Raw genomic sequence first — 25,994 nt, forward strand, 5'->3', positions numbered from 1 at the left:
TTTTTCGAAGAAGGAAACGGAAGAGAATCTCTCTTCGGACATTTTGCTGCTTTGTTTTCCCTTTCCTTTTTGTTTTTTTTTCGGCCTTTTTCTAGAAATGGCAAATTGATTCTCGAACGTGTCCGTTTCGATCTTCGAAAATGGAAAAATTCGCGACCATGAAACACCGTCGCATTTCGTTACAATCTAACAATAAATTCCTGTCGAACGGTGAAACGGTTTCATCACGCAATTTATCCGCTGACTGGGAAAAACAATTAGCAATAAACGTCGCTTGTACCGCACAGCCAAGAGAATGTCTAAAGAAAACGTCGCTCTACTATTATTCCTTTTTCTCTCATTTTCTCGCCCCGATCTCGCCTTTTTGTTATTTTTTTTCGTTTTGTTCTATTACTCTAAATGAAAAACACAAACAGCTTAGCAGCCTCCCAAGAAGGATCAGCTCTTTCAATTACTCTCATCCACGGGACATACGAAAATACATATGGTCGGCGCGATAAAATAGACTCGTCGGTTCCCTTCCTCATCCGTTTTCTAATAAGAATGAAAAATAGCCGTCGCATTATCGTCACCGACGAGCAAAATTGTGGTATTTTATCGGGCCGAGTTGTCGCGCCCCACATTTATTGCTAACGGTACCATTTTTTTTCGTTGAACGAACGCATCGAAGGCATTTTTGACATCGATTACACGATCCGCTGGCAAGGGCTGTTAGCCAATCAACCCCCCTCTAATGTAATTTCAACCCAAAAACAATATCTCATGAATTTTCTAACGGACATTATTCGTTTTTAGGGATGAAAATGTCACTCGAAGTAGATTTTGCAAACCAGACTTGTTCATTCTAGGGCCTACGATATTAAATTAATAATTCCGAATCATCTATAGTCTAGAGCCTGCAACGAGAAATTCAATGTTGTAATTTATCTAGAACTTGTAACGTGAAAGTTCTAATTCACGAGAGATCACAAGTTTGTCTAATCTTAAGATAAACCAACACTTACGCAAGAAATTTGCAAAAAGATCTTATTCTTCAATATATTTTGTACAAAAGAATTGTTTAAAAATGTATTTACATGGATGAATACGACACTAAAGTGCACACGTCCTACAATTAATACTTTCCGAGATAAACGACTGGATTTGCATCACTTGTATTCTGGGCGATTTTCAACCCTTAGATACCAACAATGTCTGCTAAAAAAATAAATATTGAACATTTCTTTCGGCTCTACAATCTATATCAGTTCACCTCCCGAGCAAAGTGGATTCTCTTTTACATTTTTCAAAGCGTGAAATACGAACTTGAAATATCATAACTATTAGCTTTTTATATATTTTATATAATCTATAGAACGATATAAAAATCTAATGTTTTCGCTTCACACTCGAAAAATATGAAATTCGCATTGCTCGTGAGATTGTACATAAATACTCTAAAAGGCGGAGAAGATCGCTTGGCTAGCATCTCTTGCAAGTTAACAATTCAATCTGACAAATCGCAGAATAAATACACATAATTGTATCCGCAAGTATCCTCCGCAATCATTTGTTTCCCTCGTGCATGTCCCTGTACCTTCTCATTTCTGCCCCGCTATCGAGAAATAATTAGCAGGAGAAGGGGATCGACGCGATCCTCAATATGCACAGAAAGAATTAATGAATTAATTACGACAACGTTGGCGAAGAAGAAGAAGTAGAAGAAGAAGAAGAATGATGGCTATGGGGGTGGCTGGCGGTGAGGTTCGCTCGAACATCCTTGAACGATCTTTATGGGGTCGATTTTACACCGTTTCGCGTTCTTATCGTTATCATTATCGTTACATGTAATTGGTATGTACATATGTATGTGCGCGCGCGTGTATCTCCATGTGTGTCGTTGGTGGGTCGGTCTGCGTCGGTGTTATTATAATAATCGTGATTAATGGTTTATCAATACTTTAATAGTAATTATTATTAATAATAGAACGGGTTAAGGGGACACGCATGCTCCGCTGTTCTCGGTTCTTCTTTTCGTCGACGCGACAACGGAAATCGCTCTCGGATTACGAAGTATAATGGTGCCTCGTTATGGAAAACCGATGGTAACGAAACACCTTGCTTCCGGTACAATACGCACGAAGGTTTAAGGGATGGCGTGTTCTTCGATTCCCTTTTTTTCTTTCTTTCCCTTAAAAAATAATCGACCTACGGTGAACGGAACTGCGAGTATTAAACCGTGGTTCGCTAACTATGCGCATGCTTCGTTAAGATATCGTGTGTTGTCTCGTCCGATGCCGCGAACTGTAACTTGTACCACGTTTCTTTTCGCGTGTGTTGAAGGTAACGACATGAGTACAGCGACTTGAATCCAGCGGAACCATCAGCGGATCCTCATTTGCGTTTTTAAATATTTTCCCGGTTCTTCTTAAAAACTGACTTTCGTGTTTCATAAATGCATTTATGATTGATTTCTTTCTAATTAATCTTTTCAAAGCAGTAACAATCTCATGGGAGACTAACGAAACATCCGGAGCAACGTAACTCAACTATTATGTAGAAAAAGATTTTCAAGCTCCTTTTGTTTGAAGTAGTCTAAGGAAGAGACTGAATTAGGAAGAATATGCTTCGTATAGCATTCTTCCTTTACAATAATTAGGTTCCACTTGTGGTCCTGCCAAGTCGCTTCACCGTATACTGAAATGAATACTTGCAGGTAAGAATGTGAGGTAGCAAACTCAGCGTGTTCATTTATTGAACCTCTACTGTCTTGAACAGTTAAACGAAAGACGTACTAACAATGTTCCACGAAACAACCGTTTAAGTTATATGTTGACTTTTCAAGTCGAAAACCACTTCACAATCCTAAATGGTTGTCCTAAGTCGTGTATAATTAAGAATACACTTTGCTACCCCATTATACTCTCAAGTAAACATTTATAAGTAAAGACACAGCTGTTCAGTTAACCCAGTGGGACCACAAACACGTTCTTTGTGGGCTCAGGACTGTCTACAGTGTTAAGAGATTTCAATATTGGTCTAAAGGAGGAACTGTCTTCGAAACTTCTTGCACTCGGTCCTGCTGGGTGAACTAACCACCTGCAATCGTTACCAGTAAGTATATGATTACACGCTTCCGCATGTGTTTCCCTATTCCACAGTCTTCATTCTGTGTTTTTGTGTGTGTACATGTATCATCATAACGTGTATTGTAACGCGAGACTGTGTGACCGTTGTGTGTCGAGTCATTTCATTTGGTTTATTTTGGCATACAAAATAATTTTATTTACAGTCTGACAATAATATTAATTATTTTATCTATAGTCCTTTATACTAAATGGCGATAGTATAATTCGAATTACTTACTATTATATTATGCAATTTGTCCGGCTATTTACATAACAAAACGGCACGAATAAATATCATTGGACAATGGACCAAGGGGTGTTTTTTCCCCCGTCTTCTATCGTTCTGTGTCCGTCTGTCTGTCTGTCCTGTGTGTACACGCTCTCATCAAGAACAATTCGCTCTTTAGGTACACGTCGAGGCGCTATGGGGACTCAGCAATAACGAGACAGGTGCGTGTCTGCTTCCATCGAGATCAACAGATTCCCGGAAAGAATTTCGGATTCTCGGTTGCAGAAAAGAGAGAGACAGAGAGAGAAAGAGAGAGAGAGAGTGAGTGAGTGAGAGAGAGAGAGAACGTGGTATAAAAAGGATTAAATGCACAATGAATGCGAGAAAACGGAAAAATTCAGCTAAAGATCACGATGAAAACGAACGATCCCTGTCCGCGTGCTTAGTCGGGCCGGATGCAAAAATCATTTCTAACCGTTCGCAGTGTACGTCCCTGCTTGACGAATCGATCGACGATCAATTTACTAGCCGTGAGAATGGCGGCGCATCGTCCCTTATTCATTCGATGCAAATAAACGTGGCAGTTGAACAGGTTAACAAATGCAAAATGGGGGGGGGGGTCGTAGCTGCCCTCGGGATCGAAGCCCGGAAGGTCTAAAATTCGATTTTCAATTCAAACTATACGTTTTTTTATCCTAAAGTTGCGCTCTAACCGGTACTTTCTCGAAAATGTTCGCACATTTTCGACTAAAGTCGCGCGACGTTACGAAGGAAATACGAAGACTAAAAATAAAATGGAAAAAAGATCGGCGATTGACGGACCAAAATGGAGTCCTCTACTCCCCGCACGGCTTTGGGGGATGTAGCCACTTTTTTGGTACGGTGTTTCTCTTCCCAACTTGCTATACAACTAATTTCACAACTAACAATAAACGGACCACTGTAAATGGTAGCGATCCCGAGGTGTACGTGAAAACGTTCGCGTGAAGTTATGTTACATACATTGAATACGCACGAGTAGGAAACGGAGCTTGGATCGGGCGCGTAATCCAGCGATCGAGGACGAAGTGAAGTTTTCTTTACTCTTAGCTTATCGTGTACCTATTTTTTTTTCTCCTGAGTATAAGAATCTTTCCCGTTTTGCGTGCCCTCCCCTTTTGTTCTAGTCGGAAGCAGTCAATCGCTGATCGATTCGCGTTAAGCTTCGGCTAATCTAAGTGCGCTAAGCATCGTTCCTCGTTCGAGCGGTACCAAAAGTGGCGCTCGAACAGTCTGTCGTCGTTGGCCTCGGGAGAGATCTTCCATCGGGTGTGTCCTGTTTTCTTTCTTCTTTCTCTTTGAAAGCCATTTAACAACGAAAGTCCAGCTTTTTTCGAGGGTCTCCATGCGAATCCGATGCGTGCGACGAAGGGCAAGCAAAGATGGAGGCTTCCGGTTGGACGTCGATCCGATCGCTGTCGCAGCTCGCAGACATTTCGCTTGCAGTATTTTTTTTTGTCTTTTACCGACATCCTCTTCGACCGGGGTCCGAATACTACGTTGCGTGGGACTGCTGCGACTGCGACATCTTGCTGGAGCTTTTATGGTGGCTAGACGAATGCTTCTCCTGAAAATACAAACAGAAATGTGGTACTTTGCTCCGTGACTGAATGGCGGAAGGGTATTTACGCACTGTCGGCTGATGTCGATGCTTTGAAAGAACTAAGTGACTGTTAAAGTAATATGTCCCTGCAAACCTCTTTAGAAAATGCTCTTCCATTACTTTTATTTACAACCGTGCGAGGACCATTTTCTTTTCTTATCCCATTTGCATCATTAAAAGTTCCAAAGCGTCTGTTTATCATATAAAAGAAAAGAAAATAATTGTGAAGTATCGGCGGTGTGCACTGGCCACTTCAAGTAATTCTGTGCAAACTAATTGGTTTGATCGTTAGATTTTATTCTTTTTGATGATGTAAACGGGTTAAAAATAAATGATTTGTCTCTGAAATTGTAAACCTTGCTCAATTGAAGACAGAATTAGGAACTTGAACCGATAGAACGTGAACAAAAAAAGATAACATCGAATCGTAACAGGTGTAGTACGATTATGGCAACGGAGGTTCCTCCATTTTGGACTAATTACTGCGGTTTCCGGTGGTATCGGCCATCTTCATCACAGCGGTGCCGCGATGACCACCGCGAGGATGCTTTCATTCGTCTGTTCCACTATTTATTTCATGATTAACAGACTGCGGATCTTTGAGCAAATTGTTATTTTTTTACATTGCTTGTGCTTTCGCAAATGCACGAAGATTCCAGTCAACTTAGAAAAAACGAGAAAATCGATGATCGCTTGTCCTCGAGGGGACGACGATCCTTTAGACGGACGTCTGAATGGATTTCGAGCCGGTGGAGCTAATTACGTAATTAATGAACGGGAACGATCGCCTAAACAGGAATCAGGTGAATAGGGGTATAATGAATTTTTAGTTGCAACTGTTCAAGCACCCGGATGATAACGAACCCCGTAGAGTACCCAATGTGTCGCGTGTGTTAACCGTGTCATCCTGATTCCCATTGGCAACGTGAGCCACCGTAAAAGGAGGTCGAATAAGAGACGCATGTCGAAAGCGTGATCTTAAAAACTGTATACGCATGCACGCAACACAAATGAAAGCTTGCTATCGCGGCGCATGCCCATGCAAATTCACACCCACGCACATACGTGACAAACGTCAACAACAACAATAATAATACTAATAATAATAACAACAACGCCAACATCAACAACAACAACAGAGGTAACAACAACAATAGCGCCGATGATAGAATAATAACAATGGCGAGAACGATCATCGCAGGTACCCTCCACCAAGCAAATTCGAGACATAACGAAAACGACTTAATTTACCGCCATCCTAATCGGCGGGGACCGGTATATGATGTGTGTCAATGGGCCGACTCGTACGCATGATCATCATAAATTACATACTGATAGCGTGTGATATATAATGTTAGTACACAAAAAGATGCGGCGAGTAATGATGTGCGATATATATATTATATATATGTATAAATATATATATACATATATATATGTTATATATATGTATAAATATATATATATACATATATATAAAAGTAAAAATTATACATATACCGTATAAATATATATATATAGTTTTATACCTAGTTATAATATATGTACGGATACGTGTGCGCCGTATGTACATACATATATCTGGATAAGTATATATTTATATATATATGTATACGTAAATATATATATAATTATATATAAATATGTTTATATATATATATATAATATATATATGGTGTTGTGTTAAGAAAGAGACAAAATAATCACTAAGGTACTTTTCGTTTCCACAGAACGTTTATTTGCGATGCTTATTTTTTTTTTCTTGGTCGAACACGTGACGCGTACGGTCCCTGTAATGGATAATTAACGGTCTACAAACAGTCGGAATTCACGGTAACCATCTGCCTTTCCACGGTGTATAATAATATCGCGGTGTCGTACCACACTTGCGAACGCCATTTTTCTGCCACTTGCGAACGCGTTCCGTTCCCGCGGCGAGAATGACGCGGACTTGTCCACGTTCGGGGAGACAAGTGGGTCACCGGTGGCCCATGATCGCGTCCCTTTCTCTAACCGCGAAACGGAAAACAGCTCGATCACCTGTGGACCAACTGTGACCCACGTGGGATCCCGTGAACGGCGTAAATCGTTTGCGAGATTGGTCGACGAGAATCGTTTCACGCCAGGAGAATAATCACATTTAATATGCAAATTACGTATAGGCTACGCTGATTATCGCTCGAACTTGCGATCTGCAATCGCGGAGACAACTGTCGTTCGTCATTGCTCCAATCACCGTCTTATCGTTGCTAAGAATCTTTGCGAACAGATCCGATCTTTCGATCGTTCGATCTATCTAAATTCCAGTCTTTTTGAAACAATCTTCGTCGGTAGAAAACTCAAAAGCATTGAAACCCTCGTTTATAAAAATTGATTAACGATTTATCAGCGAGATAATTGCGACTTCGTGCACTGGCCGCGAATGATGCTGTAAAAAACGATCGATGAGACGAAGTCATTGTATTTCATTTTTCTCAGCGATGCGAATGCGATGGTAAATGGTCGAATGTTACAAGAAATGGCTAGGCAGATGATGTGGAGCTTACCGATATGGTAACAATATCATTTTCTATCACAACGAAACGATAAGACGGTGCTCGCGATGATCGACGATTGCTTTCCGTGTTTTCGCGTGTTTGATTATCCTGTGAAAAGCGCGAGCGACTTCGCGTTTCTACACCGTGGAACGCAGATGTATCATCATAGAAGAGAAAAAATAGAAAGAAACAGGCAACGTACGCGACAAGTGGTTGATTATACATTGTGTACAGTATTGAATGCAGTGTTTCGCAATTTGTTACACATCGTTCTTTGCCGCGTTCCTCTTCCGTAGCTCAACGTCCGTAAAACTGTGTTTAGTCGTTTATCACTCGTATCGATCGCTGGTCACATACGTGGGCTCGTGTTAATCGTTAATTAATTATATTTTAATAATATATATATGTATCTATATATGTATATATATATAGTATTTATAACTCTTTCTTTCAAATCCTTTTTTTTCGTTTTTAATCCCACCATCGGAGAGTACAAAACCTACATAATTTACCTTAGCAATTATTTTGTCTTCGTACGACTGCCACAATTGCACAAAATGTTTTTATCTTTTTTTTCTTTGTTTCTGTCATTAGGCCGATCCCGTTCGATCTATCGAGCCTTTCGATTCATTGATCACACTGCTGCTGCACATTTTCTGGACACTCATACACACACGCACATTCACTCACTCTCTCCCTTTCTCTCGCTCGCGCGCGCGCGCGTTCTTGATTACAACGCCGTCACTATCTAAGGCCAGGATAAAGGTCCTTAAACACCTAAAAGGTTATTCGTTGCTTTTGCCATCCAGGAAGAACGCGGGATTTGTTTAAAACAACGTCGATCCTGACGAGCAATCGAGAACGATTTTCCTACGTGCACGTTCAGCCAACAACATGGTTCAATAACAAAAGAAAGAAGAACCGATATATCTGCACGCGGATAAATTCTTGATCTCTCGGAGCACGATCATTCCCAGCGGTTCTTCCTGAATCATTCGGACTGTTCTCACCGGTTGCTTTGAACAACCCTGTTAAGTGGATCGATTATACAATGAACGAACGAATACTCCGCGCTGGACCCAGATCTGTCGCGAAAAAGATCTATTCGACGCCGAGAAGCATACAAGTTTTTCCTCACCCTCCCGCGCGCAAAAATTACCATAGTGATTTTCGACGCGTTCGTATATAGGCTCTGTTTTGCCGCTGGGAAAGGCCTGGGGGAAACGAGGCGACCGATCATATAGCAATCACACAGTACACATGTAAATGATCTACGTCGAGAGTAGTAGGTACTAACCGTGACAATAATTATAACAATCAACAACAATGACATCGAGACGCTATTTAACACTAGCGGGCACGATTTAAAGAATATCTTTCTCTTTTCCTCTCTCGCTCTCTCTCTCTCTCTCTCTTCTTTTCATTTCTTCGTCACCTCTCTTCGATTTGTCCGTCACAAAAAAATGGCAACCACAAATGACACGCGCCGTTCATTCATGTTTTATATATAAACGCATTCTAAATAGATTCGTATATATATATACTTACATATATTTATACATAGATATATGTATATATTTATATATAAATATATCTATATATGTACATATATGCATGTATATTTATTTATATATATATTAATGTCACACTGTCTCTGGTTCACACATTCACTTTCTTTCTCTCTTTCTGTTTCAACGCGTTCCTGAGATAATATCCTTTCTATAGAAACGATTTAATTCCTACTTTTGTTTCCCATTTTTTTTCCGTATATATTGTCGAAAATGTGAATATATATATGCATATATATTTGTGTTTTTGTGTGTGTGTGGTCGTGTGTAATTACGTGTACGTCTATTGATAAGAATAAAAAAAGGTCCCATGCGCGCCGCAATACTCCAAATAAATATATAAAAACGAACTACATACACTCACGAGACACGCACGGTGATCATCAAACCAGAAGCACTGTATTATACAGAAGTGTAAAAAAAAAAGTAAATCTTGAATGAAGAACTCCTAACTAATTGCACGATGAATGGACTGTTTTTTTCTTTTTCGTTTCTCCGGTGGTCGATCGTGCTTGGCCTCCGTGCTCGGTCGAACGCGAGAAACTTGATTGTTAAGGTACGCTACGGTCCGGTTTTGTTGATCATTTAAACTGTTTCGACACCGACGATGATCATATCGAATGATTCCAATACGTTTTGGAGTTCGCGGGAGACATAAAAAAATTACAGACTACTCTTTCGTTTCTATCTTTTCATCAAATCGCGTCAAATCGAGTACATGTATCATTATATACGTAACAATCAATTAGTATAATTATATACGTAACAATCAATTAGTATAATTATATACGTAACAATCAATTAGTATCATTATATACGTAACAATCAATTAGTAGCTGTATTGCACATTTTCGTAGAACATAAAATAATTTTCATTCCAGCCAATCGAATGTTTCGCAACTAATTTCGTTCCAAGATGCGTAGCAATATAATTTTAAGAAACCAACAGCCATAAAGAGGCATCCTTCATAAGCTTTCTACAAACGTATTACGAAAAACAAAATAAACGTTCCAACGCATAAAAAAACGTGGTTTTGAAATCAACAATTAAATCTTGAATTTGACAAAGTGATCTCCGAGGTATCGTTCCTAATCATTCTAAGCTGACCGTAATTAAATGCAACAGTGTAAAAATGATATAATTGGCTCACGTTGGCGTCACATTTAGACCCAGCCCCACCCCAATGATTCGCGTCAACTAACTCGCGAAATTCATTAGATGAACCGGCTTTCGAAAACTAGAAAAATTGCTGGCCATCTAAATGGATCTCGAATGTCTACAGAAACCTACCATCCTCTTTCCGTCGCTAAGTGTTAACATTCTGGGTAACCTGATTAATTACCGAACTAACCGTAACTCACGAGTTTCTCGACACCGGAGGCAAAGCGGAACCGACCAGAAAACTATTCAACTGGTAGATTTACCGGGACTATTGCGCGTTCGCCAGAAGAAGGCACAGATTGTTTAGAATGCCGATTCTGCTGCAGTTTACTGTCACTCCTATTATTACACCTATTGGCTGAAGACAGAAGCGGTAATGCAAACACGCTGCACCTTCTTTTCGCGAACACACAGTACTTGTAAACTAGCATATAAACTTCTCTACCCGTCTACGCTGCTCCCATTCGATCGGAAAAGTATGCAGAAACGACCCATCGGTCACAAATACAAAGAAAAGATGAGAAGAATCGGTTAAAATCGTGCAGAAGTGGCATCGTTCGAACATGTCGATCATGTCTTGCAACGATGCCGGAACTCTGGATCTCTCGCGAATGATTCGTCATGAAAGGAACCATTCTAAACACTCTGTGATCGCGAAGCAACCCTCGTGGATCACCTAAAACTGGCGCGTATCAACGTGTTCACAAACATAATTTTACAAACGCGTAAACAATTCCGAGCACACACCGAGTTAATACACTTATGATCACGTATACTATTTACTCTATTTCGTGTATACAGATTTCGCACGACCGTGTATCTGTGTGTATATGATATAATTTTTTTTTTAAGTAACTTTGTGTAAGTTTATCATTTTTTCTTCTCGTCTTTTCGTTTTTTTCTTCTCTCGCTCGCTCGCTCTCTTTATTTTAAACGCGACTCTCTCTATCTGTCGATAACCCTTTGCCAGCAAAGGAATTTTACCACCCTGAAACTCGATATCGTTGATATTACAAAGAAACGGGGAGGGGGTGGCACAATAGTAAGGAAAGAAACAGAAGAATTGAAAATAAGGGCCTATCTCTCGCGATTGAGCACGTCGTTAGGATCTACCGGCACGTTTAACCGTGACCGGAAGTCAGCTACCCCCCCCCCCCCCCCTCTGTTTTGTCTGGCAGTGCTTCGTTCTCAACAAAACCGTCGTTAACTTTCGCTGCGAACTTCCTCCCCCGGACATTCACGCAATCCACGATTTAAGTAATCTTCGCGAATACGTTTCCCTAGAAGTATCCCCATCGATACACCGGCAGCACTTCGTTCGGCCCTAATTTATCGAAAGAACCGAATCCGGATACCGATATCGACTCTTCAACGGAAATCACGACACACTGTCTCGACGGTCGTCTTCGTGTGGCCGTGGCTCTCTCTCTCCTTCCACAAGGTCCTAAAATCCCGAGGATCCTCGGCCTTCCGCGTTCGTTCTTCGACGAAGACACTCCCACACTCATTTCGAATACTACACTAAGGAGATGCGCTACAGGTACAAAGGTGGAAAGATCGAAATATGGTATATCCGTTACACTAGGGGATAGAGATCGTACGGCATGCTGCTACTTCTACCATTCACAAAAAAAATGGAAAGGGGGAAGAAGGGGGGATAGAGGCTAGGTGAGAGGGTCCAGCCACTTCTCCTCTTCGCTTCTGTTCGTTTGATCTCGTTTGCAACTCGTTGAGAAGATTTTCAGTTTTCTTTTTTTTTTCAAACCTTTCCAAGTTCAATGCTGGAACCACCGGATCGGTCGTGACCTATTTTATCTTATTTTATGGTTATTCGAGCTGCAAGGATGACTTTGTAGAAAATTATTAAATGAATGGATCAACGTAAGCGTCAATTTTCAGGATTTTGTTACCCTTTGCATAGTATTTTAGGAACTTCGCTTTTAGCAATCGGTGGTTCTAGCGTCGAATAGCTGTTTACTTTCCTCGATTTTCTGTTCACTGACGTTGTTGCAAAGTGCTCATCTAATTTATAGTGTTCCTTGCAACAATGTGACTTTAATCAGTAGTTTTCTATATCTTTCATGGAGCAGCAATATATTTTGGGGGGGTCAAAAATAATCCTCAAACGTAATTTCCGTTTCTATGTATAAATTACATTTCTGACAAACTATTCAACTATTATCCTCTTTTATTTGCATTTTTTTTTATGTCTTGTTTTACTTTATCACATCTTTGCAATCAAAGTCCTTTCAACCCCTTTGCATGTTATATACATTTCGCACAGACTTAAAAAATAGAGGGTTGATGCTGAATTCGCCCATGTAAACAAATTTCCAGGGAATTCATCTGATTAACAAGTGTGCACTAAGCGGTCCAAATGTGAGAATCAATTTCATCCCTTAAACATGAATAATAATCATTAAAATGTTCTCCATTGTAACACTGTGCTCCAATAATAGCAAAAACTGATAGAATATGTATCAGCTCGATGGATAACCCGAAGCAGTTCGTGGACAATGAACGCCTGTTATCGAACTGTCGTAGACGTTCCAAAGGGCTATCCAGCGAGCCTACTTATCAAAGAGATAGAACCGTAGAACGAAAAATCGAGAAGTGGCTGGGTGAGCAAACGCTACGTTGGAAACTACCTCAGAAAGTCCACTACAAGACAGGATTTCCGTACGAACGTTATTCCGGTGGCGGGGGTGGCGGGGGCGAGGAACTAGGGGGTGGTCCGCTCGGCAACGGTGGCGGTGTCTTGGGTTCCTGCCGAGCAGACGGGACAGGGATCATGCTCTGACCTTGTCGCATGTTTTGCGGTAGGGATGGCGGCGGTACAGACGTGTCGATGGCGCCGTCGGGCGTCATGATCACGTTCCCCGTCGGATACATCGGGTACTGTTGCTGGTACTGATAGTACATGACGGGTTCGTAGATGTATCCGGCGGGGTTGTACATCGGGGGTGGTGGATAATTAGCGAAGAAAAAGGAGTCTGGTTGAGACTGGTTCACAGGGCCACCCCTCGAGTAGCCTGGATCGCCGCGGCCGGACGACGGATGGGAATGATGGGGATTACGAGCATTGTTACTATTGTAGGTGTCTTGCTGATAGTAGCCGTCGCGCTGGCCGGGAGCACCGTAATGGCCCGCCGATCCTGCTGGTGGTGGACCACGCCCGATATACTGGCGGCCGCCTCTACCGCCTCCACGTACCTTGTTATTGCTGCCCGAACTATAGTGCCTGCCGTTCTGCCGTTCGCCCGGCCGGTGCTGGCCGTATCCCGCCGAGGACATCTGCGATTGCTTCTTCGACGGTGGCAGGCTGGTCATCGGACTTTCCTTCGTGTCGGCCCGCTCCCGTTTCCGATTCTCGTTCGCGAACTCCGGCACCAAGCTGCTCGAGCTGTTCGTCGTCGATGACGCGCCTGTCGAGCTGCGCGACATTCCGTCCGTCCTGATCTTGATCTTCAACGGGCCCTGTACCATGGCTGGCGCCGGCGAGCTTGATACGTTCTCCGCGCCCTTCAGCCGCTCCTTCGGTATAATGATCTTGATGCTCGTGCTCTGCGGCGACTTGTTCTTGTCGATCGACACCTGATTCCCGCCGACACCACTGCCAGTTGACTCTGTGCTCAGGTTTAGCTTGTCCTTCGGTATCGTGATCTTGATCGGCACTGCCGACACAGCTTCCTCTCCGCCCTTCTCTTTGTCTTTTTCTCGATGCTTTTCTTTGTCCTTGTCCTTGTGTTTGTGCTTGTGCTTCTCCTTGGTCTTTTCCTTGTCTTTGTGCTTAAGCTTCTTCTCCTTTTTCTTTTTCTCACTCTTGTGGTGGTGCGACTTCTTCTCCTCGACTGGCGCCGGGACTGTTAAAGTCGTCGTTGACGTCGGCACAGAGATGATCGACTCTGTACTACTCTGTACCGGTCCGGAGATCGCACTTATGTCCACGGTTGAGGCAATCACCGGCTCGCTGACCGTCGGCAGAGACAAGCATTGGGCCTGAACAGGGATCTGATGCTCTGTTAACAGCATCGAATGAGACATAGATTGCTGTTGCTGAGCTTGCTGTTGTTGCTGCTGCTGTTGTGATTGCTGTTGTTGCGGAGGTGGTTGTTGTTGTTGCTGCTGTTGCTGCATGTGCTGCGGCTGGAATATTTCGTGGGGCATTTGTTGCGGAGCGATCGTCTGGTTAAACTGCTGAATGTTCTGAAGGAGGGACGGCATTGGCGCTAATGGCTCCTGGAGCAGAGCGCTTATACTCTGCGCGGACTTCATCGGCGACAGATAGTCTGTCTTGGTCTGCTGCTCGATCTTCTTCACGTCCGCCTTATACGAGTCTTTCTTTATTTGGAAATCCTGAGACTCTTGTTTCATTGTGTCCAGACCGTTAGTCATTCCCTGTTGATTAGACAACGCTTGTTGGTGTTGCGCTGCGTTGAACCGTAGCATCGTTGGTTCGGCGTCAAATGGCTTGATCAGCTCGGGCATTTTAACGTCGTTCACGATCTGGCTGGCCCTGCCGTTTGATGGATTATCCCTAATCGGCTGGATCAATTCCGGCACCTTACCAAGCATCTTGGCTGCCTCGAAGCTGGACGCGTCCTCCGTCCTCACCTTGACCGGTTGGCCAGCCTCGCTCGCACTGCCAGAACGATGCCTCTTGTGCGACGATGCCAAGACCTCGCTCGATGAACGCTTTCCTATAAGAGTCTCTGGTTGAGGCAAACCCGGCGGACTCGCAAACGGCGATACTAAATTAAAACCTATCGACGTGTCCGACACGCGTTCTTGCTTAGGAACTTTAGCCGCCGAGGGCGGCGTCTTCTGCTTAGACTTAGGCCTCTGCGAGTGCGACTCCCGCGGCGTCGGCACCTTCTCCGGGCTGAACAGAGACTTATGCTTGGTCGGCGGCGTCTGCAACACGCCCTGCTGCAACTCGGGCAAGTTTTTGTCATGCTCCTCGTGTCGTGGCCTTTTCTCCGTTTTCGGATCGTCGAGATTATTCAAAGATACCAGACTCGACGCCTGAGAGCTACCGTTTTTGATCGTATCCTTCAGTATCTGTGACACACCGTGAGCCGTATGCTGATTAGATGCAGTCTTCGAAGACAGAGGCTTCTGGGTGAGCAACGAACTGGAACCTGTCGGGGATTTCTCTTGCGTGAAGGAGCCTTGGGGAACCATCAACTTCCCATCGACGGACACTGCGTTGACTTGCAGCTTCTCCTGTTGATTGTATTTAGTATGGTGTGTCGGTTTCTGCGCATTGGGAGCGTAGGATGAGTCCAATGTCGGCTTTGGAAGAGATAAAGGTTTCTCGATAATCTTCCTCACCTCCTCGCACCTCTGCTCCAAGGAATCAGATTTTCTCTGCCGGTCCACCCTTGACGGGTCCGTGTATTTGTAAGACTTCTGGTCGCTGTCTTTTCGATGCTCCACCGGCTTATGCCTCGGGTCATACATCCTTTTGTCGTGACCCTGATGCTTACTCTCTACGCCACTTAATCTATGCACACTATGGTTATTATTACTAAGTTTCTCCTGCATGGCTCCATGAGATACTGGTTCCTGCAACGAGCCGACCTCCGATCGGTGTGTCGACGAATCCGTTAATGAGTTATCCCCGCTCGGCTCCTTCGGCACTGCGTGGCTATGTGAATGAAGAGTACTACTGCTGCTACTGCTACTCATACCGCCCGACGAATTGTACTCCCGCTGTACCCTCTGCCTATTAGGGTCGCGATTTGGTTCCCTAGCTTGACTACCACTCGAATGTCTCTGCGGTACCGGCTGGCCGACCTTTACCTCTGGTCGGTGATGATGATTGTGATGAAGCGCCTTCTGTCCAGGCGGCAACGGATGCTTATTCAACACGTTTGTACTAGATACAGGTTTGTGATGATGTGAATGATGAATGTTGATGTCTGAACCATGGGTCATTGTGGCTGTTGTCGGAACTGACACCTTCTCCCTGCTTAAGCGTTCTCGTTCTTTCTTCTCGCGATACTCCCGATAATCGACCGGTGGTCTTGTCGGAGCAGAACCGAGCTGCTTCTTATCTTCTTGCTTATCCGTGTGATGAGGTCGACTCGTATGGAATGTTGGCCCACCATCGGCTGTTGTCGCGGGAGACTGCACTTTACGGGGCTCCGCATCCTGCAAACGAAACTTAGTGGAACCATTTTCTTTCACAAAGAAGATTGTCTGTATATTATACAGTTAGAGGTAAATGAAGTGTAAATGACTAGAAGAAGATACTCACAAAAGGTGAATTTGGTAAACTAGGATGATTGATGCTTGGACTTTGATTGGCGGATATGCTCATGATTTTCCTCTTTAATCTCGAGGGACATTTATCAAATATATGGAGGAATTCTGCAGTAAGCTCTTGAAGAAGTTCAGAGGTGACGCTCCTGTCGACATACCAGAACCAATGCTTTCCTTCCGTACTCTGTGGTATCTGCGTGGAAATCATTTCATCGTTTCAGTATAAATTGTTTTTACTATTTTCTAAAAGCTTAATAGTGTGTTGAGTAGCAGTTATTAATGGTTTACCTCCCAGTTGGACCATTTGCAGGCGAGATGAATGCAGAAACAGGCGACTACCGTTGGCTTATACTGCAGACACATCGTCGTCAAATGTAAACTGTAAAAAAAAATGATTTCATAAGTTTTATAGAGAACTTCGAAATCTCGTGTACCAGCGACTGTTCCATGTAATATAACCCAAGGCATAAAAAGAACTGTACTATAAAAGGTGAAGTACAAGTTCCATTAAACATGGGTAATATCGGGATAAAACCAGGACGAATTTCTTACGATTCGTTCAAAATGATTAACATTATTTCCAATTAGAAGTTTTTTCAGTCTGTGAGTACGATCTTTTTTAATTCCAAAGAGTACGTTTCCAAACCAGTGAGAAAAGAACACATGCTAATGCAAAGACACTCCATTTTCGTGATTAGCTGTACAAAAATATTTATATGAAATTTTTGTTTAAATACGTAATTGTCAGTATATGTCCTACGACACTCTGTTGTATCGTAACAAATTTTACCGAAGTTTGCCCCAACATAATCCCATGATAGAGTGAACAATAGTACCATATTCCGTTATATATATAAAAAAACCAAAAAGCTAAAATTATCAAAATTTTCATTTGATATTTCCATATACTCGAGAGAACGTATTGTTTCAAGTAAAAAGATTTGCAAGAGCTTTCCACATTTTCAATTACTTCGTCTTTTTTAACAGAAATAGATTAAGGCTTGATCCAAACTAATTATGCAATCATTTGTTCAAGTATTATTTAATGATCGTTCGTACTTATCATTAAATAATACTTGAATGAACTGGGACCAGATTGTGATTCAACCTACTTATCCCATTACATGAAAAGTTGTAGCATAGATAAATTCTAATTAACGCATCTATTTTTCCTCCGATTTTCTTTAATTATTACATATCTCTATGCATTCATTCATCGCATCACTGCTCCCACATTCATTTCATTCATTCTTTCAAATTTGTTTTGTGCATCTACAGCTTAAAAATAAGTGTATGTAAATATAAAAATAAAAACTTGACAATATACCGTAATTTAAGAGAAAACGATCAGTCCTTAAGAATATTTCATTTACCTTCGATTAAGCAATCCTCATCGTGAACTTAGTTTACGAAATAAACTTCGTTTCGCTTTGGCATACGTTCTCTTTAGAATCAGACATTACCGCGACTGCAACGCAACATTCCTCCCCAAAAGTTACTGTTGACAATTTAAACATTCGCATTAGAACTGAGAAAATGCATGAAATCAAAGTAAACTTTATCGTGCTATCATGGTATATTGCAAGATCTTCAAATGTCTCTCCAATTCGTTCTTGTTACAGCATTGTTTATATTTAGCGAACGAGTTAAAAAATTCTATGTAATTTCATTTCACGTTTACTTTGCTTTCTCACGTCAAAACAGGTCAGAATGTTGCGCCAGTGGCTATTTGCCTGACAGTCTTAGCTTGGAAATATGCTCCAGCTGGCATCTATTTGACCAGAAGACTGCTAAGAGTAAGAGATACTAGGAAATAATGTGTAGCCACCTGTTAGATGCCATGAAGTATGAAGTCTGGGCTAAGTCCTTGCTCGCTGTAAAAAAACGTGTACAACTTTAATAGAATTTTATAATTTCAGACACCTATAAAATAAAAACTTGTCTTGAAATTTAAATGTAGTACAATAACTTTAAACGATAAAAAGAAAAGTAACAATATCACAAAATAAGCTATTGGTGTATGTACCTTTAACCAGTTGACAACACCTAACAACATGTGTGTGGGGATGATCAATGGCGACGTCAAACCCCAATGTTTGGAGTAGGACATTTTCATTGAAAACCAGGTCCTGAGCTTGTTCAAGATATTGCTATAAATGAATATGTATTTAGATAATGATATTGATAACGATTTAACTTTAGCTTCTGTACTGATTGTGTAAATCTTACCTCGGACCTGATATCAGGTGGGGGCTGATCTCTGTGGAGACACATGTGTGCCATTTTGATAACATGTTCTAACTTGCGCGGCTGTTCTTCTACTTTTGCTGCTAAAAATAGTGCTGCAGCTGCTATTGCATTCCTGTGGAATTGTGACAGCGAGTGGAATACGTAGAACCTGTGCATGTACACTATTGCTGTGTTGATACATAATTGCGATCTGTTGTAGACCGGTTAAGGAAAATATTGAACAATAAATTGCCTGTTATATTTTATGTTTTAATATAATAGTGATTGTACACTTTGTGGTTCACATTAGAAGGAAGATTTGTGCTATTCAACACTTGTTTTTAATTCTGAAAATTAGTTATAGCAAAAATTACTGTTTCTTAGTTTATTAGTGAGATCACTGAATAATCTAGTAAACAAAAACATAAATAAAATATTGGATACTGAATTGTTCATTGAAATGTTATGACATAGTATATGTACGAAGCTTTCAATGCACGTTTTGAAATATAAATAAAAATATATGGAACTCTTCTCAAATAAACATGTTTCATATGATAGAATATACATTTAGAAATATATTAGGTTGATCAAATAAAATAAAAAAAGATGAAAAAAAATATGCAAGTAATAAACTACATTCAGATATGAGAAGATTATTACATTAAATGGTAAGATTAGAAAATAGAGGGAACAATAGATTATACTTAAAAAATTTTATTTAAATTGTAAATTACATTAATATAAAAAACTTGACTAAATCACAATGTTGTTCTGTATTCTTGCCTTTTATCGAAAGATCTTCTGAGCTCATTTTTTTAATTATTTGTATTATACTATGGCTATATGTACTATCAACATTTTTTTGTTTTATATTATTTATTATCAGGAATATATATAAATTAAAACTTCAAAATAACTTACAATAGAAAGAAAAGATAATAGTACAAAAGAGATCAGCACTCTACATATTCATTAAATGTTGAGTATATAAAATTAATACAAGAATACTATTATATTATAGAACAGAAGAAGGAGTACTAAAATTATAATTCTTTAAATAAATTTCATCTGAACCCATAATCCCAAGAATAGCTTTTTAATTCAAAATGATATGAAGAATCTGTTGAAGTTCTCACAACCAGTATGGCAATTAACAATTTTATGACAAACATGTATCTGAAACATAAAAATGTTATAGAGAGCATAAATGGTTACTATATCCCATAATTAGGGAACGTCTATGAAACATTTCAAATTCTAATAATTAATCTTATAAATATAAATTTAAAATGTATTATTCAAAGTTAAACAGGATGTTTGGCAACAGGTTAAAGATTTGTTATGTGATCTTACAGAAAGATCAAAGATAAAAAATCAAAAATAAAAGAACTGTGATTTTATTTGTTTTTAGACTATTAACAATTAAATATCTCTCTGATCTAACAATAGAAACACAGAACTATTGTGCCTCTGTCAGTTGACTTCGACTGTTAATAACTTATAGATCAAACTAGTACTACAACTCTTTTATTCTAACTCTATACTATCCTGAAAAATCATTCTTTGAATTTTCTCTTACCTGACGCAGAGTGGCCTGCATACAATAAGTTATTATGCGAAGAAGTCATAAATATTCTTCACTAATAGATAATAACAAAGTGTTGTCGAAATTCCATTATAATAATAGTTTGATCGAGGTATGATCAAATAAGAAAGAATTCAACTAATCTATCGATCACAGAACAATGTCAATGATAAGAACCATACAGAGCTGATTAGTCATTGAATGCTTTTCACATAGACATATGATAACATTGTCGCTGGTAAGCTAGATTGACTCTTGACGCATCACAATGATGCGTAAACAAAGATAAACTGAAAATAGAAGAAAAATGTACTTGCGTAAGGAATATTAGCAGAAACCGTGCCTTTGGTTGGTACTACTGTCAAACTTGGCTTGGCAAACAATGCAGCCTTTCCATGACCCTATTCCCCGTCCTCCTTTCAGCTAACAAAACTTTTTCCGATGTTTCCGCACACCAAAGACATTCTTTACTAACCGCGACCGGGTTGAATAGCACAAAAATCCCGAAATTTCTAACGCACTGTGGACACAACGCGAGGAACTCCAATATGGAGAATGATAATCGTGACGCGTGACCTCCTCTTTCGCACGTCACTCATGTTTACAACACGTTACGTATTTCGCATTTACTCGAAATTCCGGAACGATCGAGGGATCGTTACGTAAGGAAAAAGGATCGCGGCGGTGCACGACCGTTTAAGGAAACATTTACAATCAGTAGAAATCATAGAATAAACGTGCGAACGTTTGATAGGGACAAGGGGAAAGGGAGCTTGAGAAACACGCAACCGAACATGCACTCGTTAAAAAGGATACACTACGAGCCGCTGTCCCATATCCTGAATGAAATTCGCCGCCTGCTGCCGGTAGCTCAGTTCCTTATCCGCGTCGATGCCGCATCTTCTGCTCGGCGTGTTTATAAGCTGTTCTTTCGTAAAGTACCATTTTTCGTCAGTCGCCATTTATATGTACACACAACTCGGTACTAACGATGCGCACTTCACGGCGGTCGCGATGGCGGCAGCGGTGGCAAGCACAAGCACACGATCGCGACACGTTGGAAACTTCACGTCACTATGCCAACCGGAAAGTCCACTCCGAGGTCATAGCAGCGGAACTTTTCACAGTGAATCATAATCGCACGTTACTCGAAAAGGGAATACGTTTTCTCTTTGTTTGATTTTCCTCCTAAACTATCGGAGAATATTTTGTTACTCTTCGTCTACAATACAGTCACCGGCTTTTCGTCGATTTTTAATACATAGTTAAGTAACTCGGATGTTCGCGTTGACAAGCCATTTTTAAATTCCGGAAGTGGTAATAGTTCTCTTTCTCGGCGACGACGGATTATTCCTGTTCGCGACGAACTTCACCGCACTGCTTCGGAATCGTGCAGGAAATGAAAAAATCAACTTCGGAAATGCTTCAAAGGCTTCAATACTCTTTTATATTTATGTGATAATAGATTGTCGTAGTTTACAGAGGTTCGAACGGAACTTCCTGACACCGTTACGATATTGGTTTTCTATTCCTTCTTTTAAGGACGTTTTATTTACTCGAGCAGAGTCGTTTTACAAAACAGGATTTTCTGTATAATTGTAATAAGTTAATAAAATCGTCTATTTGATAGTGCATCACAGTAACAGGATTTATTTATACTTTAAAATTTCATTTATAGGGGCCGTTGCATTTCTGTCTTTTCTTTTTACGTGTAGTTTATTCCTCGCAACTTTCTCGGAACATTCACGCATTTAAAACACGGTCTTAGAATGGGTTGTGATTTAGAACTCGATATATCTATAATATGTTAGGTACACAAGGTAATCAACGTTGTAAGGCGTCTATTATTGCACGGAAATATCCTCCGCACGCATCATTTATTCGTGTATATTACCGTGTTAAGCAACTTCCGTTTAAATTGTTTTCCCGGCAGGCTATGAGGTTGGTTACAGAAGAAAAAGGTTATTATACTCAAATTCTGAACAAGTTTAAATACTTTCTACCGTTTCTCGACGATATCGAATTTTTTGTCCCACCTCTTATGTAACAATATATAGAGGATACTTAGCATGCGACGGTTTTACGCAATCTCGTGAAATTTACCCCATCTTGTCTGAGAACCATAAAGTGCTAGTTGTTCTGTTGCACAAAAAGATGCAATTACGTCGTCACGGTTAGTGCGACGAACGCGTGTGCTTGTACAAGAGGAATTCTTTCGATCGTGGGCACGTTGCGGTTTGGTTAGCAGTAAATACGCGTGCGTAACGTAAAACCAACTCGGCTAACACTTTACAACCAACGTCATAACCTACCTGAACTGTTTTTCAGTCTACCGACAGGTATGAATCACGTAGTTTATCAATTAGAACTTTTGAGCTTTAAACTCCCGGAAGTGACGCAACCTTCGTTCAGCTAGTAGTATGTGCACGCAGCCAATGTTATCCCTGTAGTAGCGTTCCCGTTATCTCAGTCCTACCGAAGGACCCCAGTGCTCTCTATCAAGTATTTATTATTTTTTGATTCGCATCTTTTTGACTTACGGCACGATCGCCACTACTTTACGTTTCACTTGTATTATCTTTTTCCCCCTCTGAAGTTTCCAGAACAACGTTGACGGTGACAAGCGTGAATCGGTTGGCACTGTCTTTCCGTTCCGAAGGATTTGATGTAAGTGATCACGGTGAGTTTCTAAAAAGATTTATGTCTCGCGGCTTTCTCAAGTCCCGCTGATTTCCCTTTTTACCGATTTTTCACAAAAACCAATCACATGTCCGCCTCATTCTTTCGAAATCCGTACATACATCAATGAAACTTCATTCAACATCCCACGTACAAAATGGCGGCCAACTACCACTTGTTACAAATATCGTTTTCTTTAGACTTGTATTTTAAAAAATTAATGCAGATATATATATTTATGATAATTTATATTTCATGTTTTTTATTTTATATACTGGGTGATGGTACATTTGGGGAATGTTGACGAACAACGAAATTAATGTATTTGTTTTGATTTCCGATATGAGTAGTGGCGGCAAATTAGAATTTATAGAAAGTGTTTGTAGTATGTTATAATAATATAAATAATATTAATTTCGAAATTTTTTAAATATGAATTTTTGAGATGTTTAATTTTAATTGATTTTTTTTTTTAATTTTTTTACATAGGCAAGGTATGTTTCGTATCCCAAAAACAATGCCTGTGACTACAACGGCCACAAAGAAGTCAAAGCAAATGCAAGTTTGTTTATATACATCTTATGAGTGCACACAGCCTTGTCTAGAGGGATACAATTATTGTGCTAAGCATATCTTGGAAGATACAAATGCTCCTTACAAACAATGTGGTTTTATATATAATACTAATGGCAGAAAATGCCAGAACCCAGCACCAAAGTTGGACAGAAGGGATATTTCGTATGTAGAATGGCTACATTTATAAAAATTATTTTATATAATGTTCTTTGCACTTTATTAAACTGTTCATTTCTTACAGATATTGTTCTGAGCACACTAGAAAGGCTCAGATAGCACGTATTAAGTCAACATCAAGACATGCATTGCCACAGACGCCTGAAATGCTTTTACTCAATTTAAGTCATTACGTTAAGCCAACTGATTCTAGTACAGAAGATACTGAAGATGAGGAAGGAAAAGTCAAAGCATTAGATCCTTTCAGTAAGTATTAAATTAAAATTTGTATTATGACCTTTGGAATTGTGAACATTAGTTTTGTATTTTGATTTCAGCTGAGGTAGATGCAACTAAGGTAAATGCAAGTGGATGTGATATTTTGGATTATGCAAGTTCTTCGGACAGTGATGTTGAACCTACTGTAGTAAGCGATACATTAAGAGGGAGTTATCTAGATGATAGTGATAATGAAAGTTTGTACAGTGCACAAGAAGATCCCTTAAAGTAAGGATAAAATTATGCTGCAGATATAACAGTGTTTAATGCATTTAAAAAATACGACTGCTTGTAGAATATCAGCTAGCATGCTTTAGCTTGAGCAAATCTTTCTAAAACTTTTGATCTTTGATTGTTTAATTTGCACAATTAAAATTCTAAATTCTCAATACTACTTACTCAACTGTTGTAGATGCTTAATGCAAAGATAAGGAACTTATTTCTATCAAATAAATAGTATTAATTTTTTAAGGCATGCAGGAATTTTTACTGCTGAGGAGGTGATATATATTGCAAGAGAAAAATTGATACGATTACAGTCACTTTATATAGATCAATACAGAAGACTGCAGTACACGTTGAAAGAAAAGAGACGAAAATATTTACATGGCCTTAAAAAGGAAAAGGAAACCTTGTGTGCCATACATGATCAACCAAAGGAAACTGCAAAAGAAAAGAAAATGTATGAGAAATTAAAAGCTTTAAATCGATATCACAGACGGAGTGGAGTTGAGGCTATTCTGTATAGAAAATCATTGGAGCGCAGAGCGCAGGTAATGCGCAAGTAAACTGATTTTATTTCACTAAAATTTTTTTCGATTGTAAAATAAAAATAATATTTTGGTTATAGGCAACTGAAGGTCCTGCACAAAAAATTCCTAGTGTATCAAAATGTATATTCACAGAAGGAGGAGTAAAATGCGGAGAAAGAACTCTTCCTGCTGCAAAACATTGTCGTAAACACATCCTTAAAGTAAGATTTCTGATTTACTACGATAATACTATTCCAAATAGTAGTATAAAAATCATATTACTTTCACAGGATCAACATCAAGTTTTATTTAAAGCTTGTGGTGCTGTTAGAGCAGATATAGAATGCCATGAGCCAGTACCTGTGATTTTTGATACAAATTGTGTTTTCCATATGAATTTACCATCTGAATGTAAACTAGAATCTATGAAGGTAAATGTTAAAATTACTCTTATCATAATCACGAGTAAAGCCAATATAAACATAATGATCTAAACCAGTTTAAGGAAATAAAACCGGAAGTGCCAGAGATGTCAATAACAGATAGTCAGTCTATGGAGATCGACGTAGTGGGTGAAATGCAAGAAATTGATCCAGACGACGATATGGCTGGGTTAATGAGAGAAATGAGCGATGCTGCTCACATAAAACCAGTATTTAATGAAAGCTTAAATAGCGAAGCTAGCACAGACACTGCGTTTAGTTTATCAGCACAGATGAGTGATAAAGATGACCTTGTTTCTGTATGACATAACATTTTTCTATGATCTCTAACAGTTCACAATTGATATCTGTTGTTAGATAATTTTCGTAAACTTACTTGGATATCGTCGTATTACTTAACAATATTGAAAAACGTAACGTTTTATTATAATTATTTATTGATTACTTAAATGCTGAAAAAATATTTTTAATAGGTAATACATATTATATAACAACAGAAACCATTCGTGTATGTCATATTTGTTGTTAAATATTTCATTTGTAAATATGTCACTAAAATCCTTTTACTAATCAATTTTAAAAAATAAAAAGGATAATTGTTCGTAAACTTTTTTTGAAGTCTTTATGCTATACTTTTTTTCCCTAAACTTTTCATAAACACTTTTAAAAAAAATAGATAAAACATTCTTAATATGAAATTATTAAGCAACATGCTTTATGCAAGGAAAATTAAAATTACTTAGGAAGTGTAATAACGTTTAAACACGTAATAATATGTGA

At 39.8% G+C, this 25,994-nt stretch overlaps 2 protein-coding genes across 10 annotated transcripts; one reads left to right on the forward strand and one right to left on the reverse strand.

Annotated features, from left to right (window-relative positions):
• On the reverse strand, window positions 1–22,914 carry LOC144469103 (uncharacterized). Of its 5 annotated transcripts, none has more exons than XM_078179026.1 (8): window positions 21,146–22,262; window positions 18,742–18,952; window positions 18,539–18,662; window positions 18,341–18,386; window positions 16,801–16,891; window positions 16,508–16,705; window positions 13,459–16,401; window positions 1–4,942 (listed from the first exon to the last, which is right to left on the reverse strand). In XM_078179026.1, the coding sequence occupies exons 1-8, from the start codon at window positions 21,289–21,291 to the stop codon at window positions 4,871–4,873; spliced, it is 3,831 nt and encodes a 1,276-aa protein (XP_078035152.1). In that variant the 5' UTR covers window positions 21,292–22,262; the 3' UTR covers window positions 1–4,870. The 5 variants fall into 5 exon arrangements, with proteins under 5 accessions (XP_078035152.1, XP_078035150.1, XP_078035151.1 ...); XM_078179024.1 differs by lacking the exon at window positions 1–4,942 and adding an exon at window positions 22,870–22,914 and having other exon boundaries at window positions 6,693–16,401; window positions 21,146–22,126; XM_078179025.1 differs by lacking the exon at window positions 1–4,942 and adding an exon at window positions 22,870–22,904 and having other exon boundaries at window positions 6,693–16,401; window positions 21,146–21,709.
• On the forward strand, window positions 22,529–25,797 carry Dgt1 (KAT8 regulatory NSL complex subunit dim gamma-tubulin 1). 5 transcript variants are annotated; one of them, XM_078179033.1, is made up of 9 exons: window positions 22,529–22,668; window positions 22,926–23,009; window positions 23,498–23,746; window positions 23,826–24,007; window positions 24,079–24,247; window positions 24,477–24,792; window positions 24,870–24,992; window positions 25,062–25,202; window positions 25,271–25,797. In XM_078179033.1, the coding sequence occupies exons 3-9, from the start codon at window positions 23,505–23,507 to the stop codon at window positions 25,517–25,519; spliced, it is 1,422 nt and encodes a 473-aa protein (XP_078035159.1). In that variant the 5' UTR covers window positions 22,529–22,668; window positions 22,926–23,009; window positions 23,498–23,504; the 3' UTR covers window positions 25,520–25,797. The 5 variants fall into 5 exon arrangements, with proteins under 5 accessions (XP_078035159.1, XP_078035157.1, XP_078035158.1 ...); XM_078179031.1 differs by having other exon boundaries at window positions 22,926–22,996; XM_078179032.1 differs by lacking the exon at window positions 22,529–22,668 and adding an exon at window positions 22,713–22,831.
• The last annotated feature ends 197 nt before the right edge of the window (window positions 25,798–25,994 follow it).

This window comes from Augochlora pura, chromosome 4, assembly GCF_028453695.1.
Source record: "Augochlora pura isolate Apur16 chromosome 4, APUR_v2.2.1, whole genome shotgun sequence".
In the NCBI taxonomy this organism is placed as follows: Eukaryota; Metazoa; Arthropoda; class Insecta; order Hymenoptera; family Halictidae; genus Augochlora; species Augochlora pura.

Bases quoted from the DNA above. Each gene is read 5' to 3' on its own strand.
- Dgt1 (XM_078179031.1), top strand. The intron at 24,993-25,061 runs GTAAGATTTCTG...TTACTTTCACAG, and splicing joins GTCGTAAACACATCCTTAAA to GATCAACATCAAGTTTTATT. The intron at 25,203-25,270 runs GTAAATGTTAAA...GATCTAAACCAG, and splicing joins GTAAACTAGAATCTATGAAG to TTTAAGGAAATAAAACCGGA.
- LOC144469103 (XM_078179024.1), bottom strand. From the start codon at position 21,291: ATGGCGACTGACGAAAAATGGTACTTTACGAAAGAACAGCTTATAAAC. The intron at 18,387-18,538 runs GTACATACACCA...GTTTTTTTACAG, and splicing joins GTGTTGTCAACTGGTTAAAG to CGAGCAAGGACTTAGCCCAG. The intron at 16,892-18,340 runs GTGGCTACACAT...TTTTTTTTACAG, and splicing joins TACTTCATGGCATCTAACAG to TTTACATTTGACGACGATGT.